General features: G+C 34.4%; 1 protein-coding gene across 2 annotated transcripts in view; it reads right to left on the bottom strand.

Moving 5' to 3' along the window:
- The window catches only part of jak1 (Janus kinase 1), a 58321-nt gene that overhangs the window by 9717 nt on the left and 28063 nt on the right, over positions 1–20541 (bottom strand). For both annotated transcript variants that reach the window (NM_131073.1, XM_073952572.1), the window contains 11 exon segments: positions 472–622; positions 2524–2675; positions 4893–5028; positions 6160–6287; positions 7489–7576; positions 9456–9605; positions 10714–10823; positions 14997–15195; positions 17175–17289; positions 18614–18771; positions 20323–20496. In NM_131073.1, coding sequence (NP_571148.1) covers positions 472–622; positions 2524–2675; positions 4893–5028; positions 6160–6287; positions 7489–7576; positions 9456–9605; positions 10714–10823; positions 14997–15195; positions 17175–17289; positions 18614–18771; positions 20323–20496 — 1561 coding nt within the window.

The raw sequence follows: 20541 nt of genomic DNA, 5'->3' as shown, positions 1-20541 counted from the left end.
AATTTTTATTGCATCTTTACTAAATTTAAATCTCAAGAACTGAATCTGAAATAGAATTTTAAATCTAACATTACACATTTATTTCATGTGTCTGCACTAACAAGTAATAATTTATTTTAAAATCTCTTACAAACTGAATCTGAACAGAAATTCCCTGTAACATTATACACATTTACAGTCATTTTTAATCATTGCGAAATAAAAGCAAAAAGTCAACTGCTTTGTATAATCTGACTCGATGCTTTAAATGTGAATGTCAAACCTTGACAATCAAGTTCCTCACATTTAGTAAAGATGACAGCAGTTTTCATGACTAGCCACAAGAGGCCAATATGGAGTATACAACTATTATATACCCAATTAAGAAAACTTGTTTGTTATGGTTGCTTAAATTCTTCTGGCAATCATGTAATAACTAATCTACAGTTTATCTCTGTCATCAGTATGTATATACAAACTCATGTTCCTTACTCTGTTTCTCCACCATAACAATGTCCCTGACGATGGCCCTGAAGAAGAGCCTCTGTCGGGGGTCGTAAGTCATGCAGTGGGTCATGAGTTTGGCCAGCTCATCACAGTCAGGGGTTGCCAACTGACACTGCGCTGCGTAAAACCTCTCCTTCTGCTCAGAGAGAAAAGTATATGATTTATCAGAATATGATCAGAAAGAAACAGCGTTAAGAATAGGGCTGCACATTGGTCAAAAATCCTGATTGGACCTAATTCTTATTCACAAACTCTCCATTTGATTTAATTTTGATAAAAATTTACCATTCAATAATTAAGCCATTATAACTTTAAGACCAAAGTTACTGAAATGAATTAATCTGAACTAATATTTTATTTCAGAATCATGGATACAGTAAAACAGAACCCAACTCTCTATTTCAGTAGCATGGAATTAGTCATAATATGAAACATTCCAAAGGTTTTAGAAGTCGAAAACCAAGGGCCCTTCTAATAATACATATAGATATATCATTAATAAAACAAAGAAAAATATTCAGCCAAGTACAGAGATTTTTTCCCTTGTACTTGTATCAATATTAATGGCATGAACTGAATTATTAGACAGTTGTCATTTTAAGACATAATACACAGACGATGTGTCCAAACTGCTTTAACATTAGACTTTTTTACTGTTTACAAGGAAACTTGGTAGTGGTGTAACGGATCACAAATCTCACGGTTCGTATCACATTATGGTTTTTTAGTCATGGATTGAACCATTTTTCGGATTAGCCAAAATGGTGAAAAGAAAAATTTAATTACAAAAAAAGTACTGCAAAAAAACTTTTGGTTTTAACAAGCAGAACTTAGAACCTGCAATATTATTACAAATAAAAAGAAGAAATAATCAGCTGAATCAAAAATAAATTGTAAAACATTCAGTAGTGTGAAAAATTCACTGTTACTGCTACTGTTGCTGATGACACTAAATGTAGAAATCTTACATTATAATTTGTACAACCCACATTTATTTTTAGTAATTTTTAGTAAATGATTCAGTAATTCACTCATAAATCTTCATGTTTTATTGTTAGATGGATCATTTTTGAAGAATTACTTGGTGGCATATTCTGATGGCTGGTTGTTGCCACCTACTGGTTAAATAATGCAACTGCTGCCTACAACTTTCATTTTTGAGCATAGTTAAATGCATATAGTGGTAATTTTAATCTTTACCATAAACATCAGTGGTTTTATCTAAACTATAAACTGTTATCCCACTACTTCTGTGTTATTTTACTGTTTGTAACTTCATAACTAACACAAAACAGATTTGAATTCAGCGATTCGAAGAATTTATAAACATTTTCAAATCACCATCATTTATAGTTTAGGTTGTGTGAAAGCCTAAATGCATACATGTGATTTGAACGACGCAGGAGGCGATCTCTCTGATCGTTACAAATTCAGAATCAATCTACCAGTAAAAAAAAAATTCTTAATCCGCATGTCACGAGTGTTCCAAACCATGAGTTGTAATCCGTATGAATCATGAATTAACCGTGATGCATTACACCGCTAATAATTAGCAATTTCAAATTATGTACACTGAAGTAGAAATAAGTCACAAAATGTAAGCAAATTCAGCTCTTTAAATTTTAGTGCTATGCTACAGAAAGGCCTCTGACAGTCTCTTTCACGTTTAATTTATTAACTTATCAAACATCCTAGCCTTTTCTTACATTAATCAATGTTTATTTGATACTTTAATGTATATAAGCAGCATTGTACTGAATTGGGTGTTAAAGATCAATTATACAGAACATTTTTTATATTAATTACATCGAAAAATCCATCTTTTGACATTTTTATATCGCACAGCTTTATGGCTTTCCCCCCGCATTACAGAATCTAGTGAAAAAAAATGACTGATGATGATTTTTTTTAGAACTTATAGTGAATAAATCACTGTTTTTATATAAAAAAAACAAGTAAACTATAAATTAAATAAGTGATTTGTTTTTGCCTAGCCCTAGCTAAAACATGCCTAACAGTGTATGTGAATGCTGTTACCTCAGTGAGTTTCTTATCTTTCAGAGGAATCTCTCCGTTGTAACATATCTCCCAAAGAGTTGTCCCGAAACTCCACTTATCAGCCGCTATGCTCAGATTAGCTGTGTCTTTCACACACTCTGGAGCAATCCAAGGAATCCTGTCCACACACTCTGTAGACACACACAAAACACACGGTCATGCATGATCAGCATGCTAGACTGGTTTCTACCCCTTTCCATCATTCAAGCATCACAACAGACTTTAGGAAGGGCATTATATTAAACAAATAACCCCTCATCTCAGTCCCTCTGTGTGCGCCTTTCCAAAAAAACACACAACCAGTCTTTCCTGTAACAGTCCCTGGCGCACAACAAACAGGGCGCTTTTTTGGTCTCTGAAGTGCTTGAGGGAGCTGAGCTGGATCTCGGCCAACAATTCCTGTCAGTGATCTAATCCGAGTAGTCCAATCTTTTTTCGCAGTTCAAACACGATGAATATATATATATAACTACACACACACACACACACACACACACACACACACACACACACACACACACACACACACACACACACACACACACACACACACACACACACACACACACACACACACACACAGGGCTTTACATTAACACCCGCCAACCCGCCAAATGCGGGTATATTTTATCTGTGGCGGGTTAGACAGCCACCTCCACTAGTCATTTTGGCTTGTTGACAATAATTTTTAAATTGTAGTTTTCTTAAAAGCAGAGTTCGACAATAAGACTGGCTTAATATTCCCGCAAATGTGATCTTAGAATTGGAAAGCAGCATGACTGACAAATATAATTTTGTTCGTGCAGGCAAAAGAAAGCTGGTTGAATACAGAATATAATACAGAATATATAGAGGATAATCACTCGCGCCAACAGCTGATGTGCGTTTAAAATGCGTACGTGCTCCCGTTTCCTTGCTTAAAACAACATGCCTAGAAACACCACCGGTGTGATCAGTCCTTTTTCAAATATACTGGACAGTAAGTTATGTTCATGCACCCACAGTCCTGCAGTTTTCAAGAGCTCAAGATTGGTCTTTTTGTAAGCAGCAGTTGCTTTCGCTTTAACCCTTATTTAAACATGATATAGGATATTACCTTCAAATGTATGTGTGGTTAACTGGTGTCAACTATTTTTTCAAGAAATGTTTTGTTAAATAAAAAGTATAATATACAGCTGTATTTTGCTTGTTTGGACACATTATTTAAAATTTGCGGCTAAGAAATAATTATTTATTTATTGTTAAAGTGGTCAGAGATAAATTTGGTAAATCCTTTGAGCTCTGAAATGTCATGTGAAATAAAAACTAATTGTAATACAACACAGTGAGCATAAGCACATGGGTCATGGTTTCATAGAGCAAGCTCACAAAGAAACATACACAAAAAGTAAAATTAATCAGGAAGCATGTTGACATTCCACAAAATCTAAATCAAGTAATTTTAATATGTCAAAGTCATATTTATGCATATAAAATATATTTTCACAACAACAAAATTGTGGCGAGTGTAAAGGGCGAGTGGCTAATAATGTTGAAAAACCTACTAGCCACACTAGCAGGTGACCAAAAGAGTTAATGTCAAGCCCTATATATATATATATATATATATATATATATATATATATATATATATGTGTGTGTGTGTGTGTGTGTGTGTGTGTGTGTGTGTGTGTGTGTGTGTGTGTGTGTGTGTGTGTGTGTAAAACTTGCAGTAAGTGCACGTCACGATAAAATTCAACATTTTTAATTCAATTAAAATACAAAAATAATGCCCTAAAATTATTCTACCCCAAAATGTAATAGTACTGTAATAAGAATCCTTAATATAATAATTCCTAAATGAATAAGTATTTATTTATATATTTATTAAAATGTTTTAGCACATCAAAAATTGACAAAATTAAAAAAGCAAAATATACAACATTTATTTACAATATATAGCACAATTATTTACCTTTAATTTTAATGTAAATTTAAATTAATATTTAACTACATTTTATTTAAATAAATGCTATAATTATTGTAAGAAATAATAATACATTTATAAACCATTACAATAACCAAAACAAAAACGGTTGTTTAATATGTTTAGTGCCATGTGTAAAATCTAAATAATCAGATGCATCAAGTGGTCTTGGTGCTCATATATGAGAATTGACGATGTATTAAATCACAATGTCTATAAAGACATAAATAACACTTTAATAAAGTGGCGTTATGAAAGGGCGTTCCTCCTTGAAAGCTTTGATGAGTTCCTTTATAATTGAAAAAGTCTTGTTGATAAGTACCATAAATCCTGTATGAAAGTTTATAGTATATTTATTGGGTGGTCCTAATGAATATATCACCTTCTCTGCTGAGGACAGTAATGGGTATCCCGGGGTCACTCAGCTTGATGAAGGGTCCTCCTTCTCCATCTAAACCATCTCGAGCTACCAGAATGTTCTTACTGCACACATATCCATGGACCATCTTCTTATCCTCCTGCAGGACACAAACAGCAGACAAACACTAACATTATTCATGGATAACAACTGCGCCAATTTGAAAAATTGTTTTTTAAACCTGTACCTACCTTACATAAGCCTTCAAAATACATTCTGACATGATGATTTGGTGCTAAATGGTGCAATGTATTTAGCATTCTAAGATGAATATAAAGTAAAACTTGTGTAACATTGTTATATATGCATTTACTTTCACATCTGATCAGTTTACAATATGAACAAATTTACCGGCCATAACTGTTTAAAAAAAATTACAGGGCATTTAATTGCATGTATGTATGCATGCATGTATGATTCAGATAGGTTTAGGTTTATAAGGTTATATATATATATCTTTTTTTTTTTTTCAAAAAGGCTAAACAAATTGGGGGGAAATTTTATTGCAATTACTTATAGTATATTTTTATTAGTAGTAATAGTATTTATTTAATTAGATTAAATGAAATAAATGAAAGAAATTACTAAAATGTTACTGTAACAATATTGTTGAATAATTTAAATGATTTCAATGCTTTTAAAAGTTACTTAATAATTTTACTTATATTAATGTTTAATATTAAATTATATTATATAATATTATAATAAATTATATTCATTATATTATATCACATTATATTATATCAGATTAAACTATACTATATTATATTAAATCACATTGTATTATATTATATCACATTGTATCACATTGTATTATATTATATTATATTATATTATATTATATTATATTATATTATATTATATTATATTATTTTATATTATTTTATATTATATTATATTATATGTCCTTATTTGCCTACATACGATCGCATAGTTTTCCCATGAGAATATTCTAGTCCTACATTTGACATGTCCCACACATTTCACATGTGATTTTAACTTGTGATTGCAAAATATGTATCTCACGTGAAGCTCATGTGTGATTTCTGCAATCCATAGCTTTCATTTCAGAAACAGGGAAACTTCTCTTTTAAAATGCTTAATTTTTTTCTATTACATACACCTCCAACACCAGATTTTGTTTGCATTTAGCACTTTGAGAAATGTTGATTTTAGCCTGTTCATTCCATTATTAGTAAAGCATCAGTAAGGTTGTGTGCATTTTTTTTACCAGATAGCTGAGGGCACTGGCTAACTGCTTGGCAACCTGGAACTTCCATGCAGTGCTCAGAGGTGTGGTCTGCCTGCGCATGAACAGATCCAAAGGGCCGTACTGAACAAACTCCTCCACCATGATATCTGCCGGGAAAGAGACGCATGTTCTTTCATGTAAATGAGCACCGTTATCAAATCTCCTTCCTCTCTGACATACAAACACGGTTCCAGCTCACATATGCAAATAGCTGTGGGCAAACACCTAGACACACCCATTGCGTGTGCAGGAGCGGTTATCCTCAGAGTATTAATCCGTGCTGCTCAGCGAAGCAGGAACTGGAGCTTGCTTTTAAATACCTAACCTGAAGGCTTTTCTCAACAATCAAATGTAGCTCTATGTTGCTGTTTCCTGCTCACCAAAAAGCATTTCATGTCACGGAAGATTAAAACAAAGGCTTTCCCTGTTAGACTGATGTGTGGGAATACCATCTTCTTTATCATGCAAGCTACGATTTATTGCTAGATTTTTTTGTCTGTGATTTTGAGCAACAGGGAAATGTTTTCTTTTCGAAATGATAACTCAAGTGTGTCAGATCAACACGCTCAGCTGGAGAATGACAATTGGTCTATGATCTCTTTGTAGATTAATAAATTACTAACGCATCAGTGACTGTTGCTTACAATTCAGCAAACGGAGTAAAAGAATCATGACCTATTTCTCACACTTGCCATAAAAAACTCCAGAGACTGAATAGAATAAAAGAAAAGCAAATGTTCTAGTCGTTTCATTCGGTGCAGTCTTTAAGGGCCCTGACACATCAGAAGAAAAAGCAATAAAAGCTGACTATGTTAGCTAAAAAGCTAGATAGTTCTGCATGAACATAACGCAAAGGCGACAGCAAAGTTAGCACCTTTGTGAGAGGAACTAGCTGTCTACATCAACATGTTTTTTAAGTCTATATTTATATTTCATACAGAAAAAGGGAAATCAAAACTAGGAATGAATATTTATAAACTATAAACTAGGAGGCGCTTGCTTACCGTTTTAAAACGACTAATGTTTTGCACTTTCATTGAAGCACTTGTATTGTTATGAATATATTCACACATTGAAAAATGATTAGTGTGCAGAACATACAGCAAAAAAACTCACCAGCCAATGCTTACTGATGACCCAATAGGCACCTGATAGCTTGGTGTGAGTGTCAATTAGTTATAAAAGGACATCCATTTGTTGTTAATATCACTAAATGTAACATCTACCATATTCAGAATCACTTAACAGAATAAAAAGGCCAATAGTTCTACACACAACAACTACTTGTCTTCAAAGTAGGGTACTTACTCTCCTGGTGACGCACACACACTCCGTAGAGCAGGGCGATGTGTTTGTGAGAGATCTGACGCATCATGCTAGCGGTCTCAAAGAATGCCTGAGAACAAGGTAAACAGATATACGTTTATATCTTTAAAAAGACACACAGATAAAGAGAATTCTAGCACAGTGAAAACTAAATTTAAATTCACACCCCTAGCCACAATTACAGTGTTTGGTAACACTTTAGTTTAGGTCACAATTCATGGTATTAGCTACTGGCTTATTACTGTTAAGATGGTTGTTGCAGTACGGACTGTATCGTGTAAAACGAGTTGTTGACGTTAACGAGCCGGAGAGTACTGATCTTATGTGTTGTGTTAATAAACAAAGTTACGCAACTATAACAGCGTTAACCGTCCATTCTATTTGAAATAAATGATAGGATAAAACAATTACTAAGCCCATACATATATTTCCACAAAATTCAAAGTATTTAATTACTTATGTAAATGTAAATAAATATATTACTACCTGACAAAAAGTCTTGTCAATTATCCAAGTTTTAGGAACAACAAATAATAACTTGAATTCTAGTTGATCATTTGGTATCAGAAGTAGCTTATATGAAAGGCAAAGGCCTCTAGATTACACTTATTTGACCAAAATAAAATATGACCATGCCTTGATTTTTAATTATTTCATTAGGACAGTAAGGTTTGACTTTGCGTAGACAAAAGTCTTGTCACATAACAGAAATAATGTACAGTATAGAATATAAAGTCATAGTGCAGTGGAAAAAAATGAATATTGTGTATGACTCCCATGAGCCTTGAGGACTGCATCCATACATCTTTGCAATGACTCATTAATAAAGTCATCTGGAATGGCAAAAAAAGCCTTCTTGCAGTTCATCAAGAATATTTAGATTCATCTTCAACGACTCCGTCTTACCCCAGACATGCTCAATAATGTTTATATTTGGTGACTGGGCTGGATTTCAGGAATTTTGATGTGGAGGCTGAAGTATGAGAAGAAGCTCTTTCATGCTGAAGAATTTGCCCTCTCCTGTGGTTTGTAATGTAATGGGCAGTGCAAATGTCTTGATGCCTCGGGCTGTTGATGTTGCCATCCAATCTGCAGATCTCTCGCATGCCCCTATACTGAAATGTAACCCAAACCAAAATTTTTCCTTCACCAAACTTGACTGATTTTTGTGACAATCTTAGGTCCATGCAGGTTCCAATAGGTCTTCGGCAGTATTTGTGATGATCGGGATGCAGTTCAACAGAAATCTACTTTCTGCCACTCTTCCAAATGATCAACTAGAAGTCAAGTTAATATTTGTTGGTCTTACAACAAATAATTCTGTGCAAAAACTACAAAAAATATCCACAGATTCTCTCTGGCCCTGTTTATTGCTTGCCTATTATTAGGACACTGTATTAACGGTTTATTACTAGCTATAATAAAATAACTCCTTATTACTGGACATTGCTAGCTTTGTTAAAGGTCTGTTAATAGCATGAATTGTGATTTAAAGTAAAGTGTAAAGAATATAACTCAGGCATTTTTCATTATTCAACATAATAAAATGAATGCAAAACGTGTTTACATTTATATTTGTGTTGAATAGGACTTTATATTTATATTTAATATTCTTTAAATTTGATATATAAAATGCATACGGAGAGTGACTGTCACTACAACATGTTTGTTTTATTTCATTTTTTCTTTTCTGAATAGTTCTAAAATTATGTTTTTTTTTCTGTTGTAGAATGAGTTGTAGTGAAACACATCTCTAATGTTTACAAATGTCTTGTTTTGTTTAGAGATAGCTGTCTAATCTTTTTTTTATGATAAAACAGGCACTTTTATCCAAAACTTGCAAAAAATAAAAATAAATAAACAAGTCAGAAATAAAATATCACAATCTCTGAAAACGATCATCTTGTTTGGTCGTGACAAGGTTTTGTATTTCTAGATGCTCTTCTTACCAGAGAAATATCTCTATGTCCTGAGCCCAGCACCTTCAAAACCACTTTCACCTCCTGCGAGTATCCTCCCAGATCATCTTCATCATCACTCTTCGGCTTCAGAATACCAGCATAGATGTTTGTCCTTGTGCCTCGACCCAAATGTTCACCCTAAATAAGACAACGTCACATACAAGATAAGATGGGGGACAATATCTCTAAAAGTATAGGTGACTATTTAAAGGGACAGTTCATCCAAAAATGAAAGTTAAATCCTCATTTATTGACCCTTATGCGTGTTCAAAACAGTTTCTTTATTTCTCTTAAACACAAAAAAGAAGATATTCTGAAGAAAGCTGAAATCCTGTAACCATTGAAATTCATAGTAGGAAAAACAAATACCATGGAAGTACATTTTTCCAGGTTCCCAGCTTTCTTCAAAATGCATTTTTTTGTGTTCAACAGAAGAAAGAAACTCAAATAGGTTGTAAACAAGTGAAGGGTGAGTAAATATTGACAAATTTTTCAGTTTTGGGAGAACCATCCCTTTATTGGGCATTTCAAGGACAGACACTGCATAATTACTTACAGTGAAATTTCCTCATATTTTACTTGGAATAGACAGTTAAATTTGGATAGTATGAGTGATTAAAATCAAACTGGCTGCAGTAAAGAAAACATTAAACACAACACACATTATCATTGTTTGTTTGTGGTCAATACTTTTGAAAGAAGTCTCTTATATGTCCCAAAGCTGCATTAATTCAAGCAAAAGCTAAAAATAGTCACTTTATTAAATTTAAAACAAATGTTTTCTATATTCATAGATTTTTAAATGTGGCTCATTTTGGTGATGACAAAAGAGAATTTTGATCTTGCATAAATTATTTTAATACTGCATGCTGACTTGCAGCTCAAGAAACATTTCTTATTGTCAACAACGATGAAAATAGTCTGATTATTTAAAATTGTAAATCGCTTTTTCAGGATTACTTAAATAAATTGAAAGTTCAAAAGATCTGCATTTCAAACTAGAAGTTGATAACAAATGTTTATCACTTTTAAACAGTGTTCTTCAAGTGTTCATTAAAAGTAGAATAATTTAATTTATTGAGATAAATTGTTTTCAAACACTAATGTTATATTATATGTGCTATACATTTAAATACAACAATAAAACCAGTGTAATGGGGAGCAAAAAAATGACAAGTATATAATAGCATCAATGATTGCCATGCTAAAATGACTTTGAAAACATCAAACTCCATAAAAGTATCACCTGTACAATCTCCTCTTTAAGAATGCGGTCGAAACTCAGCTGGCTGACTTGAGTTTTTTTCTGCGGGACAGGCTCTCGGTCTGTGGTCATCACTAATAGGTTAGAAATTTCTGCAGGACAAAAAAAGCAGAATTTGTAATTAATGAGTAACATACAAAACACATCTATTAGCAGAATAAGAATTGGTAGTTTGAATGGACTCTCTGTGTGTTTGTAGACTTGTGATGAAGGTTAATTTAAGGCTTAATCTTTTTAATTAAGTGATTGTTCTCCCAAAAAACAAAAATTGACTAACTATTACAAATCTTTATGACTTTTTTTCTTCTGTTGAAGACAAAAGAATATATTCTGAAGAAAGTTGCAAACCTGTGACCGCTGACTTCAACAGAAAAAACAAATATTATGGAAGTCAACGTTTACCAGTTTCAAGCTTTCTTCAGAAAATCTTCCATTGTGTGCAACAGGTAAAAAAAAGTCAAACTCGAAAAAACTAAGTTGAAATAAGTGATGAAAGAGTAAATAATGACATTTGTTCTAAATTTTTGGGTGAACCATTTCTTTAAACCTTGTAAATAAAGACTTTTTATTTTTTTCCACAATTTGTTCAATTGCCTTGGACTGACAAGCTTTTTGATTATATAAAAGCATCAAGCAACTACCATATATTGTTTGTACCCCTGTAGCACCTTCTGCATCTTTTTTGGATATACACTAAATATCTTGATTTTCTAGAAAAGTTCATTTTGAATATATCTAAAACCTTAAAGAGACCATTCACAATATGTATGTATGGTACTTTGACTTTATTTATTCTGTTGAAGTCAAAGGAAGAAAAAAAAACATTGACTTTCAAAGAAAAAAGAAAAAAAAAAGATTATGGAAGTCAATGGTTACCATTTTCAACAGAAAAAAAACAAGCCAAACAAACTCAAAAAAGAAAGTTGAAAGAAATAATAGGTGATAGAGTTTTTTTTCATTTTTGGAGTAAATCCTCCTATTAAACCCATGTAAATAAATATCTTGACTGTCTAGAGATGTTTATTTTGAATAGATCTACAGCTTTAAAGAGATAGTTCATCAAAAAAAATGAATTAATAAATGTTCCAAACCAATTTGCCTTTCTTCATTTTGTTGAACAGAAGATTTTGAAGAAGGTTAAAAACCTGTAACCTTTGACTTCCATAGTAGCTATTTGTTCTCCCACCTATGTGAAAGTCAGTGGTTACAGGTTTCCAGCTTTCTTCAAAATATGTTATGTTGTGTTCATCAGAATAAAGAAACTTCTAAAAGGTTTGGAACATCTTAAAGGCGAGTACATTTTCATTTTTGGGTGAACTATCACTTTAAGTGTAGATGCGCAGAAATGGTAACAACCCCCACATATACTGAGAACAGGGAAGAGGAAGTCATGCAGTAATGCAGTACATAGTTCAACAAAGCATGTTACTAACTAGACAAAAACATTGAGAATTTAGTGATTTATGTGTGCAGAATTTACAATTTCTTTTATATCAGTAGATGCGTGTTGTGATCTTCATTCTGCAGCATCAGCTGGTCTTTTGTCTACTTGCTGACATCACCTGGATACAGACCTACACAGCACTGTTTTTATACATCTATGTAGATCGAACAGATTAAGAGATATGAACAACGGAAAACCGCATTTACTATTTCCTGCCCGCCACTGATGCCTCAGCATGTACTCTTAGAAGACTAGATGTAAACAAGAGCATATTCACGTCACTTGTGTGCTTTCACAAAGAAAACAAACGCATTCCTGATGTTTAATCTTGCGTTAATATAAGATTTTTGCATAACTGCTAATACTAAAAACGCTGGAGGAAGAAAAAAAAATACTCCCTCAGGATTTATATGCACCGAAATAACCAAAAAATCCTAATTAACTACAATATTATCTCTCATCTTGAAACAAAAACATTTCCTGTGACCCTGTTTGAGTAAAGAGGGAAACTAGCTCACTGAAATCACAATAAAAACACTAATCTTGTCATTTATCCATCGGCAACTGGCAGATGTGATGAAAAAGTTTGTTTTAGACTCCGCATTCTCATTGGCATGCAGATACGCGTGTAAATCTCTCTCATGAAAATGTAACTCGGTCAGCATGGGGATCTAACTGACTGTTAGCTGGATAAAGGATCCGGAATTGTCTGAAAAATGAGACTGAACAATTACTATCTGCCAGCCACACAGCTGCCGGGGTCATGCGAGGATATGACATGTGCGTGCATGCTGATGTTGTTTACTTCTCCAAAGAGCAATGACACTAGAAACACCAATAAAGTGATAGAAAAAACTCCTCTGTCTGCTTAAACCAAACAAAACTCTTAATGATGTTTGTAAAGATTTGTTTACCTTAAATATAGACGCATTTTCATCAACACAATCATAACCCAATGGTGCTAAATACAGGTGTAAATGGGGTCTAAAATGTTGAGAGCTGTTAACTTCCAAAAGCAGTCGAAAACGCATTCGACCAAATTGCTTTGAGAGTGAAAATATACACAGCTACTGTCATTTCCCTCATTACTCCTCCTTGTGTTGTTTCGAAATTACTTTACTTCCGTAAAACTCCAAATGATCACTTCTAAAGAATTTTTTGCAGCAGTTAGCAGACAGAGCCGATGAGTTACTTTGTGTGGACTTGCGACATTCAAAGCCCTCTGAAGCCTAGGAGTAGGCCTGTGCTTACCAATAATTACCAACACAAAACACAGTCCAATTAATTACTTCATTAAGGTACATTAATTCCTGATAATCCTAATTACTTAACCAGGTCACTTACTCAGAGCAGTGATGCAACTGATTTTATTATGCTTCCTAGTCTAGTTACACTACCAGCCCTTATTTACATTCATATTCTTGCACTTTAGATCTAATTGTCACCTGAAATTTCAACAGCTGCTCTATGTAGCAATTACAAAATGACAAAAAAAGGCTAGTAAACAAATTTAAATAGCGAACTTGACAAACCACAATATCATGACTGTTCAGAGTTTCCAAACATCCCCATTAAAACAAAACACTGATCCATTCAATAAATGGGAAGATCCATTGAATGCTTGAAAATCCTGACAATTCATTTACTGTATTTGCTGAAAAAGCGATGACTTCCAATTTCACTTTCATTCTGAGAGAGAATGATTCACCTAAAACCATGTGTCATGACTGCAGTGCATAACTGGTTCCAATAAGAACATTTCAGGGGATTTTCTTTGTGAAAATCTAAAGCTATTAGAACAGGCCACGTTTAAAAACACCTTTATACTACAGATGCAATGAAAAAAGAGGAACTTTATTCCACTCTCCCTGCAAAAATAAAGCTAACTAGTAAAAATTAACATGAATGAATGAATGAATGAAAATTAACACTAATAAATGGAGAGATGAATAAATAAACATTGGTACTAATGAACGGATGAATTAATGAGCATTGACACTAATGAGTGGACAGATGAATCAATGAATGAACTAACAAACTGACAGATGAATGAATGAATGACTGACTGACTGAATGAACATTGACACTAATGAATGGACAGATGAATGAATGAATGAATGAATGAATGAACATTGACACTAATAAATGGACAGATGTATGAGTGAATAAATGAATGAATATTGACACTAATGAACGAACAAACGAACAGCAGTTATGGTAGTATAGATAAACAGGCTAGATTGATAAATGGAGGTGACAGAGGGATGAATATAAATGGATGGATGACAGTGATGGATGGATGGATAGATGAGAGTGACGGATGGATGGATGGATGGATGGATAGATAGATGATGGTGACGGATAGATGGATGGATAGATGAGAGTGACCGATGGATGGATAGATGGATAAGAGTGGCGGATGGATAGATGAATAAATGACAGTGGTGGATGACTGGATGGATGAAAGTGACAGATCGATGAATAGATTGATGGATGGATGAAAGTGACAGATAGATAACAGTGATAAATGGACATATAAGAAAAATGGATGGGTAGATTCATTAGTCACGGATAGATGAATGAACTAAATAGTGCAATTTACAGACTGATTATTTGCATTATCCAATGACAATGTATAATACTGTCTATTATCCAAATTAAACATCCCTAGATAATCAAACCAGGATGGATGAGTGAATTAAAAATAATGGATGCAATGTCCACTATGAAAGAGGGATCTAAATGTATAGATTATTTGCGTTACTCAATGCACAAAATATAATTTACCAAGCGGACGATCAAGCAGAAAGAATATCTGTACCTCTGGGTTGTGGTGGGCAGCAGCGGCGCAGCTGGAAGCGCAGATTGTCGGTGCGCAGTAACTGGCCCTGCAGGTGCTCCAGCAGCTCCTTCAGAGTGGGTCTGAATGTGTCTGTCCCATACAGTCTGTAGCCCTGAGGGCTCGTTTCAATCTGGAAGTTCTTATACTGGGGAACTGGTCTGGATTCACACAGGTCGAGCTAAATAAGCACAAGCAAAAACAATTAAGCACAAAAAGAAATAAAGACAATGGAAATAGCACATGAGTACAATGGTGAATGGAAAAGAACAGAATTTGTTAAACAAATGTTAGGTGGCCATAAACAGATATCCTCTAACTGACTCTTGGTTGGCAGAGAGGTTTTAGGTTTGCAACATTGTACACTGTGTTGATAATATTTATAAATGTATGGAAAGCCTTTACTATTTATAATGACATGCGTATCCTTCATTTATGCATTAAACAAGCTCATACACATTCTGTTAGTAAAACTCAAATCTGCTTGTTATGAATTATAAAACAAGGGAATTGTTTCTGGAAAAAAAGAAAACAGTACATCAGTCTCTGATCAGGTATGTGTAACAAATCCAACGTAGTTTTCTCACAGATTGAATGACATGGTATTCTGTCAGTTGTTTACATTATAAACTGGAATGTTAATGCACATATCCTTGACATTGAGCAATATGCCCATTTAATCAGACTGCTTGTATAGTTGCTGGCTTGTTTGCATGTATACAGTGGACCCTCACTATAACGCAGTTCACCTTTCACAGCCTCGCAGTTTTGCAGATTTTTTTTCTGCAATTTGACATGTTTTTTACAGCACATTGTGTTCTGTGTCTTGATTGGCTGCAGATCATTGTCAATCAATCTCCTCCGGGTCTCCTGTACAGTACTGAATGCGTTCAGCTTGCCAAATTAACATAAATCTTCTATCAATAGTGGTGTGAGTTTCAACAAGGATGCAAAAAGGGTTGTAACAGTCCGCAGCAAGACCACTGTAAAGGTGGTAGCATAGCAGATGTGTCACACCACAACTCACCAATCGTTTTAAAATTATAAACATGGGTTTTTATCAAGGTACGCAAATCGGCGCCATAAGTCAGCAACTGTCATATTTGACAGGACACTGTTCATATTTCTGCCATGCCACCTGAATAATTTCCTTTTAAACAACATGCAAATGTGCACGTCCTACTTCCAAATGTCATGTGCGCAGTGCATCCGTTGTGAGACCCCATTAAGGATGGAGTCTGCTTTAGCTTTGTGGATCAGTGACTGCAAGAAAAAGAACATTACACTGGATGCAAACATTATCTGTACAAAAGCTGAAAAGCTTTATGAACCTTTTGCTGACAGCGATGAATGGTTGCAACAGGTTTTGATCTTTGGTTTCATTCTATAATACTGGACTTATTTTTCTATGAAGGTTTGAACTTTGTGAGTGTTTAAACAAGAAAAAAAAGTGTGAAAATGTTATTGTCTGTCTAAGAAAAGTGTATAGGGTGTCTAGTGAGGGGTTTTACAGCCTTAAAACATCTATAATAATTGTAAAAAATGAAGAAGACTACACTGATTTCTCCTATTGCGGGTTATGTTTAGAACATAACTCCCCAGATTAATGAGGGACCACTGTATTTTAGTTTTTTTGGTGTGTGTGTGTGTGTGTGTGTGTGTGTGTGTGTGTAAGTATGTTTGTATTCTATTACTGTGTGAGCCTAATTTATTACAAAGAGTTACACTTAGGTTTAACTGTGCCGCTGTACAACGACAATTGTTTGATTTTTTGCGATTCAGATGTCATCTCTAATCTGGGTCAAAATCTTATTCAAAGCTACAACAAAAGGCAAGATACTAATTGTTATTCACAGTGAACCTTTAGAAGTGCTTTCATACTGATTCACTGCCAAAATGGGGTTTTGCACTACTTGACAGATAATCAGGGTGATTTACCACACAAACTACTTGTCATGGTCAGGAAAAGTGTAGTATAAAAACCAGATTTTCTTGATTGCCTACAAAGAATACCACAAGAGAATCTGGGCAATTCAAGACTTGTCCAGACCATGGAAGACATGTATGACAGATTTTCGAATCCCACTTTATGGATTCCACAGAAACGTTTACGCCAACTGTGCTTATCACTGACTTATGGGAGGAAGGGGAGGGGGGTACCTCAATGCAGACAACCGTCATGATAATAAAGTTGTATTCTGTGCAGCTCCAGCGCAGCACATAGGTTCCTTCTTCATTTCCCTCCTGTCGAAGTTTATGAATGGCATACTCTGTGCTGTAGAGACAACCGACAAAATCAGTATCAAAATGAATCTTTAAAGCAGTTGTTGTAATACACTTTTTAGGTGTGTTAAAGTCTAATACAGGGCAAAAAGGAACGGTAATAAACTGTTAAAACAATATGACTCCACAGTCTACATACGAGTTAATATAGTGATGTTTCTAAAATGTTTGACTATTATTAAACAGGGTTTGATGACTTGTGATATAGACTACCTGACAAAAGTCTTGTCGCCCATCCAGGTTTTAGGAACAACAAATAATAACTTAACTTCTATTTGATGATTTGGTATCAGAATTGGCTTGTACAAAAGCCAAACACTTCTAGATTACGCTTATTTTACCTAAAAAAACATGATCATGCCTTGATATTTAATTATTTAATTAGGACAGTAATGTTTGACTTTGCTTAGACAAAAGTGTTGTCACTTAACTAAAATAATGTACAGTATAGAATATAAAGTCATAGTGCAGTTGAAAAATAATTAATATTGTGTATGACCCACATAAGATTATTAATAAAGTCATCTGGAATGGCAAAGAAAGCATTCTTGCAGAACTCCCAGAGTTCATCAAGATTCTTTGGATTCATCTTCAATGCCTCCTCCTTAATCTTATCCCAGACATGCTCAATAATGTTCATATCTGATGACTGGGCTGGCCAATCCTGGAGCACCTTGACCTCCTTTGTTTTCAAGAACTTTGATGTGGAGGCTGAAGCATGAGAAGGAATGCTATCCCATTGAAGACTTTGCCCTCTCCTGTGGTTTGTAATGTAATGTGCAGTACAAATGTCTTGATGCCATCTAATCTCTTAATCTCTCGCAGTATGCGCAGGATGCAGTTCAAAAGAAATCTAGCTTCGGCCACTTTTTCAAATGATCAACTAGAAGTCAAGTTATTATGCGTTCTCTTACAATTGGGATTGACAACAAGACTTTGGTCAGGTAGTGTATAATATCAAAAATTTGGATCAGGAAAATACTTTATGCTCTTGAAAAGAAAAATGCTAATTGCTTTATTTAATTGTGATTTACTCCATTGATGCTTTTCCAGTGACAAACATAATCCTTTAGAAATGCTGCTATACAAGTTTATACTAGACTTTCAGGATTCTTCGATCAACTAGAAGTTTTGTAAAAATCTAAAGGGAATGCTAACTTTTGATAAATGTAATGTATGCTAGTTTAATAAAAGTGTCCAAACCTTTGTTAAAGAAAAAAAAAAAATTTACCCGCAACTTTTAAACTGTTTTGTACACATTTACATTTTTGTATTTCTCAGTGCCTAAAACTAAAGTCTCCTTATGGTCATCATACCAGATAGGTCCGTGACAGCCGTTTTCTAAATTCTGGACTACCGATGAGGGGGCGACATCAGTGCACAGGTAATGATGGGCATCCACAGTCAATCTGAAGTAACCGTCCACCAGTGCAGCAAAAGACAGGGCTGCATCACGATAAAACAGATCCAACTCCTGGAAAAGAAAGAAGATAAAATTTTGGATCACATGAGAATTATTCATCAGGTGTATGGAAGTATTATACAATATCCTGACCAGGTGATGCATTTTTTTCTTAACTTGCAGCCAACACAACAAAAGACTCGACATTTTCTGGATTACCTTCTGCAAAACACTGATATGCTGGGCATGCAGATATACGTGTCATTAAATCTAGTCTAAAATCAGACATGAAACTAGACACAAAATATATGAAATATGTTCTGATTGGCTGACTAATCATGTTCAGTATGAACATACAAACAGCCTAAGCATGAGGTGTATTGCACCTGGTTAGGACACAGCATTGAGGTTTGTCTTATTAAAGAGACAGCTCATCCAAAAATGAAAATTGACTCTCCTTTAAGGGGTTTCGGTCTGAGTTTCTCTTTTTAGTTTTCAAAAGTTTACTCCAAATTTGAACCCTCTCACAAAAATAAAAATTTATTATTTGCTTTCTTATTTTGTTTTTACACACAAAATGAAAATGTGTTTAAAACTAAAATAAATAAACAGTAACTAAATAAAATTTGGGTGACACAGTGGCTCTGTGGTTAACACTGTTGCCTCACAGCAAGAAGGTCACTGGTTCGAGTCCCAGCTGGGCCAGTTGGCATTTGTGCGTAGTTTGCATGTTCTACCAATACTGGCATGGGTTTTCTCTGGGTGCTCCGTTTACCTCACAGCCCAAAGACATGCGGTATAGGTGAATTGAATAAACTAAATTGGCCATAGTGTGTGTGTGTGTCTGTGTGTATAGATGTTTCCCAGTACTGGGTTGCAGCTGGAAGGGTCTCCGCCATTTAAAGCATATGCAGGATAAGTTGGCGGTTCATTCCTCTCTGGTGACCTCTGATTAATAAAGGGACTGAGCCAAAAAAATGAATGAATGAATAAACTTTGTTATCTGCATGGGCAGAATTTTCACCCCCTTTCTCAAAAAGGGGCGTCTCAAAAAATATTCCAAAAATCTATCACTTGCTAGTTTTTAAAAGAAAACATTGCAAATCTGACAACGAGCTGAGGACCGTACTTTTTGAAGTTTGGTCAACCAATCAGCGCATGGTGGTGGAGGTAGTGGTTTTGGGGAGGGGGGGGGTAATTCCCACATACACAGAGAACACATTTTAAAGTGGTTTATTCATTTTGATGTTATCGCATTTTCATTTTGGGCGTAAAAACCAAATGTGATGAAATCCAAAATAAATATTTATATTCACGAGAAGATTCAAATTTGGCATAAATTAATTTTTTTTTTGTTTTTCCATTTTGAAAAAAAAAAATTGTTATACATCAGCACATGGACCAGTTCCAAACCTGTAAGTGTTTCTTTCTTCTGCTGAACACAAAAAAATGTTGGTAACTGCTGATGATCCCCATTGGCATGGGGATCTAGTCACCTTCAACTGTCTGGTTGCCAGCATACTTTAAAAGGTCATCTTTTGTGTTTTACAATTAAAATAAAATCATACAGGTTTGAAAAAAATTAATGAACTCTCTAAAATCTCAGTGATATGACAAAAGTACCATGGTTTTATTGTCTTGTCTGTAAATGGTGACACAGCAGTCCTTAATGACGATGTGGGTTATTTCATGAAAGTCGGAGAAAAGCGTCCATCCGCTGTCTTTCTTTTTGTCATTCCACTGCTTGTCGCCCTTGATCTTTTTAGATTTGGGTTTGTCTTTCAATATCAATTGATTCTATTAAAAAAAAACATTCAAGACAACAAAATGGTTACATTTCTT

Source organism: Danio rerio, chromosome 6 (genome assembly GCF_049306965.1).
Source record: "Danio rerio strain Tuebingen ecotype United States chromosome 6, GRCz12tu, whole genome shotgun sequence".
NCBI classification, from domain to species: Eukaryota; Metazoa; Chordata; class Actinopteri; order Cypriniformes; family Danionidae; genus Danio; species Danio rerio.
This window is presented reverse-complemented; position numbering and strand designations above follow the sequence as displayed.